The 9241-nt window shown below is 46.0% G+C and overlaps 1 protein-coding gene across 1 annotated transcript in view; it reads left to right on the forward strand.

Moving 5' to 3' along the window:
* The window catches only part of LOC115274686, a 28924-nt gene that overhangs the window by 4495 nt on the left and 15188 nt on the right, over window positions 1-9241 (forward strand). The window contains 1 exon segment of the mRNA XM_029918103.1: window positions 3437-3570. Coding sequence (XP_029773963.1) covers window positions 3437-3570 — 134 coding nt within the window.

Below are 9241 nucleotides of genomic sequence, written 5' to 3' on the forward strand. Positions count from 1 at the left end.
AGGACACAGGTCTGATTCAGCCTTCCCCTGTACTTAAAGGGGAAGGCACTGGCTTCTCTGGATGATTGGGTGCACATTAAGGAGGGACAGCTCCTGCGGCACCCAATCAGGAGAGGCCGGCCAATACCTTTGACCTTTCTAGAGGTGGGCCTAGTCACGCCCTACATGGGGGTCCTGGGCCCACTCTGATTGTTCAATACTCCAGATGTTGTGATTGGCTCCCACAACTGCCAGTATTGATTGGGGGGGGGGTAGGGATTGGATCACTGTACTCCTGTTGTCATTTCCTGTAACGCCCCTTCCCAAACTTATAAAAGCCCTGCCCTGCCTTTGTTCGGGGCTCACTCCACGTGGCCAGGGGGTCAATGGCGTCTGTGAGCCTGAGCTTAAGCCCGTAATAAAGCCCTTTGCTTTTGCAGGCGTGACTTGGTCTCCCTAGTAGTCTCTGGTGCTTGTTTTGGGGCAATATTACAAACTTGGGCACAACAGTACTATCTTCCAACTCACTAGTATGCTCTTGGTTTCAGTTGTGGAATGCATCCTATCACAGTTTTTTCTCATTTTCAAGGTGTCTACCTCTTGGTTCATTTTTGCCTATTTGAATGTCTTGTTCTTTTTTTTTTTTTTTTTTTACAGAATGTTCTTTAATAGAAGGTATTCTTTCAGCTATTTCCTTGAGCTCCTAAACATATTAATTTTAAAATATTTGCCAACCTGTTTTATAAAATAATGTCATGTGCATGACTTTGTCTTCTGATTGTGGATTTTGTTATCTTAGCATTAGAATTCCTCACATGTTTTGCACCAAAAAGGTGATTTTATTAAAGCACGTGGACAGCACCTGTGGGCAGAAAGAGCTGCTTCCTCATATGTTTTATTAAAAAAAAAAAAAAAACTCCTGACACGCTTTGTAATTTTCAGTGGGAGCTTTGACTGGCTCGGGGATTTTTTTTGCCCTCTCTTTCTCTCTTTGACATTTTTTGTTGCTGTGCTCTCTGCTTGGCACCTGGGACCCCAGTCCAGAACTAAATCTTTTAATAAATCATTACCCCTGCCTTTGTGGAGTTTAATATTAATGGGGAAGGATGAGCAATAACAAATAAATCCATACTATGTCTGGTGGTACTGTGGAAAAAATAAAGCAGGATAAGCAGACAAGGGTTGCAAAGGTAAGGGCTCATCTAGCGGACACCATCCCACTGCTAACTCCAGGCTGCAGGGGTGCAGGAAAGGGGTGCCCCTTTGAGGAGGCCCCGCTCGGGCTCTCTGCCTCCATTCCCTCCTGCAGGGCTCCCCCACAGGCCACAGGTTGCTAAGCTTCCAATACCAATATTCAGACTTCAGCTGAGAGCCGAGAGCGCTTCAGAGAGCAGAGAGCAGAGGCTCCTACTGAATTTACTTTAAAGTTAAGCAAGGGGTCAGCAGTGGAGCCTGGGTGAGGTGAGGCCAGGGAAGGGGAGCAGCCCTCCTGAATGTGGGTCCCCTTCTGGGACCCTTGGGACACACAAACCAGGAGCTGCTAGCAAGGCTGGGACAGGAGAGCCTATGAGGCTTGAGGAGCCTCTGGGCTGCAGGCTTGGGTCAGGAGAAGGAGGGGAGAAGGGAGGGGCCATTCCTAGGACCTGGAGGGGGGACCCGTAGAGCCTATGGGGGAGGGGAGTGGGCAGCAGCTGTGAGAGGTTTGGTCCCCATCATCTTGGGCCCAGGCAGTACACATGTGCCCCCACCCCATCGTCAGCACTGGGGGCTGGAAAGTGCTCCACAGGAAACAGCCTGCCACTCGCTGCCCTGAGAATGAAATGGCCACCTGCTCTACCACAAAGAAAAGGCACAAAAGGTGCAGTCCTGTTCTAAGGATTTAACAGAATGACTCATTTAATCCTCAGGCTACTCATGTGCTAGTGCCTTAAGTAATCCCATTTCTCAGTGTAAATGGGAGGAAAGAGAGGTTTGAAAGATTAAGTAATGTTAAAGAAGAAAAAAAAAACAAGCCAGAATTGGAGTCATTTGCACCCTACAACTGCAAACCATGACTACAGACCACAACTGTGGTTTCAAACTATTACAGAAATGTGAGCTTTTAGTTTTTATTTAAGTAAACAGACTTCTGCTCAGGACATGTATCTCATGGTTCCTGAGTTGGGAGCCCCGAGTCCGGCTCTGTGCTGACAGCTCAGAGCCTAGAGCCTGCTTCCAATTCTGTGTCTCCCTCTTTCTACCCCTCCCCTGCTCATCCTCTCTCTCTCTCCCTCTCTCCCTCTCTCAAATAAATATTTAAAATAAAATAAAAATAAATAAAAGTCCATCTAAAGTTTCTGATCAGCCCTAGTGAAGTAATCTGCACGGTAAAAACCCTCCCTGCCCATCCCTTCCCCCCAAAGGAAGTCCTGGCCTGAAACAATCCTTCCTTTCCTTTCCTTCATCCCTAATCTCCTTCCTATAAAAACCTATTTTGTACAACTCTTCGGAGCACTCTACTTGCTAGAGGAGATGTTGCTCTATTCAGAAATTGCTTAATACAAGCCAATTAGATGTTCAGATTTACTCTGTTGGATTTTGTTTTTTAACAGTAACCTGCCACACATCACCCAGCTGGTTAACAAGGACTTGAACTTGGGTGTACAAAACTTTAAGGTCTGCTCTGCCCCCACAGTAGAGGAGGGGCATCAGGGGAGGCTGGTGAAGGAGGCCTCTAGGACATGACAGGGAAGGTTGAGCAGCCCTGTGTCTGAACCAGGGGTGGGGGTAAGGGAAGGGGGGTGGGGAGGAGAGGGGAGGAGGTTTGAAGCAATTTGCCCTGCCCAGGTGACATGTCACCTTCCCTCTGGCCCTGAGGTGTCGTCTTTAACCTGAAACACATTGGCCCAGGCGAAGGAAATTCCCTGGGGCCTGGGACCATCCTAGCTGCACCTTTGAGTAGAGAGGGTAACACGGGGGCCAGTAGGATCACTGCTCCCACCACCCATCCCATCCTTCTGAAGTTTCTTCTCCAAAGAGAGCATGAAGCTCTGAGCGAGGAGCATTGCTATCTTCCAGAAGCTTCTTTTAAGATGTAAACATCTGGGTGGGGGACGGAGAGGGGGCGAGGGGGGCCTGGGTTGCTCAGTCGGTTGAGCCTCCGGCTTTGGCTCAGTTCATGATCTCACGGTTAGTGGGTTCGAGCCCCACGTCGGGCTCTGTGCTGACAGCTTAGAGCCTGGAGCCTGTTTTCAGATTCTGTGTCTCCCTCTCTCTTTGACCCTCCCCTGCTTGCGCTGTCTCTCTCTCACACACAAAAATAAATAAAACATTAAGAAAAAAAAAGATGTAAAGATCTGGGGACGGAACAGGGTAGGATGTAAGTGAAACCTCGAATTTCTCAGTGTAACTGAGTTTATGATGCATTCATTCAATCAACAAAAACTTGTTAGGGGTCTGCTGTGTTTCCCAACTAAAGCCTATCCTCCTGAGGGGCATGGTTTGCTGGGGACCCACCGAGTCGCCCCAGCTGTCCTTCGGCAGCGCCACACCTGCCTCTACCGCAGGTGCTGAGCTCGGGCGCCCTCTCGTGGGGCCTCCAGTTACTGCGCGGTGCGTCCTGGCCCCAGCGACCCGGGAGAGGAGGGGAGGCTCGGCTGGGGCACAACTGAGGGTCCCTGCAACGCCAGGGTAGAATGGGATGAGGGTCTGGCGGAGTCCTCTGGCCCTCCTGGTGCCCAAGTCCAGGTTCCACAATCTAGACGCCTTGCCCCTTCAGCCCATCCTGGAAGCTGCCTGCAAAAGGGGCCCTTCCTCCTTCATGCCTGGCCCCCAGCTCCCCCCTCCAGGGTTTTGGCCCCAGCAGAAAATGAGGACACAAGAACAATCCACTCTAAACCAGACTGTGAAAATTCTCAGTCAAACTTGTTCAAGGTCTTCACCAATTCTCAGTAATTTTCTTCTTGAAAATTGCACGAAGCTTCTAGTTCAAGACATCAGACACAACACTCATCTGTGCCCCACCTCGGCTTCGTTAGTATGATGAAAAGCTGATAAAAGAAATCAAACAAGACCTAAATACTTGGGGAGACACACTGTGTTCCTAGATTGGAAGACCCAACACAGTGAAGATGTCAGTTCTCAACAAATTGATCTATAGGTTTATTGCAATTTTTATTAAAATCCCAGCAAGATTTTTGCAGAAACAGACAAGCTTATTCTAAAGTTTCTATGGAAATGCACAAGTCCCTCTAGTAGCTAAAATAATCTTAAAAAAGAATAATAAAGTGGGAGGAATCATCCTACCTGATATTAAGGGTTAACATACAGGTGAAGTAACCAATACGTTTAGAATTACCAAAGCGCTAGACATACAGAGCAATGGACCAGATGAGAGAGCTCGCAAATAGACCCGACACAAAGATGGTGGATGGGTTTTTCACAGAAGTGCAAAATCAGTTCAATGAGGAGAGGTTGCCTTTTCAACAAATGCTGAAGCAGGACGTCTGGGTGTCTCAGTTGGTTAAGCGGCCGACTTCAGCTCCTGGGTTCGAGCCCTGCGTCGGGCTCTGTGCTGACAGCTAGCTCAGTGCCTGGAGCTCGTCTTCAGATTCTGTGTCTCCCTCTCTCTCTCTGACCCTCCCCTGCTCATGCAGTCTCTCTCTCTCTCTCAAAAATAAACATTAAAAATTTTATTTAAAAAATTTTTTTTTCAAAAATAAACATTAAAAAATTTTTAAAAATAAATAACAAATGCTGAAGCAACATGCATAAGCCAAGAAGAAATGGACCTTGAGCTGGATCATACACCTTAAACCAAAAGTGACTCAAGATGAATCACATGCTTAATTGTAACATGTAAAAACTATAAAAATTTTAGGAAAAATGTGGGAGAAAACCTCAGGATCTGGGGCTAAGCCCAAGTTCTTAGGCTAAACACTGAATGGAGGGCCTAGAAAAGGACCAACTGACAAATTAGATTTCTTTGAAACTGAAAACTGTAAGGGTGCCTGGGTGACTCAGTCAGGTAAGTGCTCAACTCTGGATTTCGACTCAGGTCGTGATCTCATGGGTTCGTGAGTTTGAGACCAGCCTTAGGCTCTGTACTGGCAGCACCGAGCTGCTTGGGATTCCCTCTCTCTCCCCATTTCTCTACCCCTCCCCAGCTTGCTCTCTCTCTCTCAAAGTAAATAAATAAACTTAAAAAAATAAAATAAAAAAGAAACTGAAAACTCTAGTTCAGACAAAAAGCATTTTGTGTATGTGCTGCCGAAGCGAGCACCAAAGAGAAAGCATTTTGAAAGGACGAAGAGGAGCTACAGGTGGGGAGACAATGTTTGCAAATCACACATCTGACCCTCAAAGCGGAGCTCACTAATTCCTGGCATTCCTTCTACGTGTCCCTGCTCGATCACTGTCCTCTAATCTCCGACACTTCCTTGCCTTCAGCTGATGGATGCCATTGTTTCGTGTCTCACTGAGGACACATAATCCCCTGGGAGAGGATTCCCACTTCCCACTGCACAGCTGCTGCAGTCTGCCTTCCTCCCAACCGGACGCAGAGATGGACAGCACCCCCTCCCCATCCGAATGTTCCAGCCTTCTGCCAACCCAAAGGTTTTTCTCTGCAATTATCCCCTCTCTCTTCCATTGTTCATCAAAATTTTCTCTCTATTGGATCTTTACTATTAGCATACAAATACAACATAATAACCGTAATTTTTAAAGGGAAAAATATACTCCCTTGACCTCCTATGCCAGGCTAGGCCTAATTTCTCTGACTTCTGCAGCAGAACTCCTCAAAAGATCCATCTACACTGGCTCTCCTTGCTTTCTGGTTCTGAATTGATTTTTATTATGAAAAAGTTTTTATTATGAAGAATTAAATATTCCCCAAAGCGAGACAATGGTCTAATAAAATCCACATACCTGTTGTAAGTTGCCCTGTGTCCCTGCCCCCCCTCCCAAATTCATACGTTGGAACCCTAACCCCCAGTACTTCAGAATGTGATTATATTTGGAGGCAGGGCCTCTAAAGAGGTAACTAAGGTAAAATGAGGTCATATGGGTGGTCCCTAACTCAATAGGACTAGTGTCCTCAGAAGAAGAGGAGACGAGGACACAGACTACATGGACCAAGGATGACTGTGTGAGGACTGGGGAAGAGGCAGCCCCTGCCAGCCCAGAAGAGAGGCCTCAGAAGAACCAAACTTGCCAGCACCTTGATCTTGAACTTCAAACCTCCACAACTGTGAGGAAATACATTTCTGCTGTGCAAGGCTGTGGTATTTTGTTGCGGCAGCCCGAGCTGTCTGATTTAATATCTGCCACCCAGATTCAACAACCATCCAAAGTTTCTCTCTACTGGATCGTTCTAGCCTCTTTTTCTGAAGTGTTTTATTTTATTTTTTTAATTATTTTTAAGTAATCTCTACACCTATTGTGGGGCTCGAACTTACAACCCCGAGATCAAGAGTCAACCTGCTCTACCAACTGAGCCAGGCAGGTGCCACTTTTCCTGGACTATTTTAAAGCTCATGTTATTTTGCTCCCATGTGCTTGAATGTGCACCTAGGGGGAGAAAGCACATTTTCTTACATAATCCCAATGGCTTTTCACATTTCAAATATTAGCAAGAGTCACTTAGTAATATCTAATCGTCCTTGTTCAGATTTCCCTGATTGCCTTTAAAGTGTCTTTTTACAGCTCTTTTGTTGGAATCGGGATCCACACTGGTTTATTGTGTCTCTTATAACCCTTTTGCCTAGATTAGCCCCTCCCCCTGAATCCTGCCCTTTTTCATCTCGTTGACATACAGAGTTGTGTCAAACAATGGTATACACTTTTTTTTTATTTTAGAGAGAGCAATGGGGGGTGGGAGAGGAACAAAGAGAGAGGGAGAGAGAGAATTTTAAGCAGGCTCGGAGCTGAACTGAGCATGAAGCCCCATGCGGGACTCAATCTCACAACCGTGAGATCATGACCTGAGCTGAGATCAAGAGTGGAACACTGAACCGACTGGGCTACCACCCGGTGGCTCCTTTTGTTGTCTTTGTTCGCTGCTTCTTTTTCCTTTTGTTTTCAAATGTTTGAAGCAGAAAGAAAAAGTGCAAGAACAGTACAATAAACTTTCTTTTCCTAGAACTATTTGAATATAAGTTGCTGACCTGATGTCCATCAGCCAAGAATACTCCAGTGAGCATTTCCTACAGACAAGAACAGTCTCCTACATCCACCAGCAAAATGAAGAAATTAACATGGATACATTACTGCCACCTTATTTATACATTTCATTCAAGTTTCACTCATTGTCTCAATAATGCCTTTTCTATCAAAAGGATCCAATCCAGAATCATGTGTGTCACTTAGTTGAAATGACTCCTTCAGTCTAGAATAGTTCCTTACCTACAGGACCTTAACAGTTAAAAAATTTTTTTTAATGTTTATTTATTTTTTAATTTTTCTATGTTTTATATTTATTTTTGAGAGACAGAGAGAGACAGTGCGAGCAGGGGAGGGTCAGAGAGAAAGAGGGAGATACAAAATCCAAAGCAGACTCCAGACTCTGAGCTAGCTGTCAGCACAGAGCCCGACGTGGGGCTCGAACCCAGGAACTGTGAGGTCATGACCTGAGCTGAAGCCGGACGCTTAACCGACTGAGCCACCCAGGTGCCCCTTAATGTTTATTTTTGAGAGAGAGAGACCGAGACAGAGCATGAGCGGGGGAGGGGCAGAGAGAGAGAGAGAGAGAGAGAGAGAGACAAAGCATGAGCGGGGGAGGGGCAGAGAGAGAGAGAGACAGAGATCCAAAATCTGAAGCAGACTCCAGGCTCTGAGCTTTCAGCACAGAGCCTGATGTGGGGCTCAAACCCATGAGCCCTGAAATCAGGGCCTGAGCTGAAGTCAGACGCTTAACCGACAGAGCCATTTAGGCGTCCCTGGACCTTGAAAATTTTGAAGGTAACAGCCCAGCTGAGGCATACCTCATTTTGCATTTGTTGGATATTTCCTCACATTTAGATTCACATTATGCATCTTTGGCAGGACTGTCTCAGAGGTGATTCTGCATCCTTCCCCTTGAGTCCTGGCCGGTGGTACGTGATTTCAATTGTGCCATCACTGATGATGTTATAATTAGTTGACCAAGATCGTGACTGCCAGGTTTCTCCATTGAAGGCTGTTCTTTTCTTCTTGGTAACCAGTAAGTATTTTGAAGCTCTGTAATAACCTCTTCAAACTTTCACTCACAAGTTTTAGCAACTTGTGATATTCCTTGGCTGAGTTCATTATTATTATGAGATTTGTCAATTCTTCTAATTCCATCATTCCTTCTGTATTTATTAGGTGGCATTTGATTATAAGGAAGAGCTCTGTCATTGTCCCCCACCCTGCTTCTTTCTATCAGTATAGGCTCGTGGAATCCTACTTTATTATTTAATCTGATGCTCCAATAGCCCCAGAGTTGATGGGGGAGAGCGCCTGGCGCTGGCTTCCGTGTCCCTTTGACATGTTCTGAGAACTTGTTTACTTTTGGTGCAAGATGTTCCAGGCTTATCTTGTGCTTTCTCTACTTCAGTCTTGGAATCAGCCATTTCTCCAAGCAACTCTGGTTCCTTTTAGGGGACAGTGGTATTTAGAAACCAAGATCTGGGCACTTGGTGTGCGCTTTGATTTTGAATGGTGCTGCTCCCAGGCCCTCTCAGTGGAGAGCATTAGGAATCTTTTTACACAAAATTTTCATCTATCTGTGTTTCTATATCTAATAGGATCCCTTCTAATTTTATCCTTTTTGTATTTATAACATTTTGCCACCAGTGAGAACCCTGAATCCCATTATCCTCAATATACTTGCTTAAAAAAAGTTTATTTTTTGGGGGTGTCTGGGTGGCTCAGTTAAGTATCCGACTTCGGCTCGGGTCATGATTTTGCTGTTTGTGAGTTTGAGCCCCACACTGGGCTCCCTGCAGTCAGCACAGAGCCCATTTCAGACGCTTTGCCCCCCACCCCTCCTCTTCTGCTCACTCTCTGTCTCTCAAAAACAAAACAACAACCATTAAAAAAGCTTATTTATTTATTTTGAGAGAGAGAGAGTAAGAGAGGTAGAGAGAATCCCAAGCAGGCTCCATGCTGTCAGTACAGGGCCCAATGTGGGGCTTGATCCTAGGATTGTTGAGATCATGACCTGAGCCGAAATCGAGAGTTGGATGTTCAAGCTACTGAGCCACCAGGCACCTCATTTATAACCAATCTTGCACTGATGCTGCCAGCACAGCTCCCCTCCCCC

This window comes from Suricata suricatta, chromosome 2, assembly GCF_006229205.1.
Source record: "Suricata suricatta isolate VVHF042 chromosome 2, meerkat_22Aug2017_6uvM2_HiC, whole genome shotgun sequence".
Classification (NCBI taxonomy): Eukaryota; Metazoa; Chordata; class Mammalia; order Carnivora; family Herpestidae; genus Suricata; species Suricata suricatta.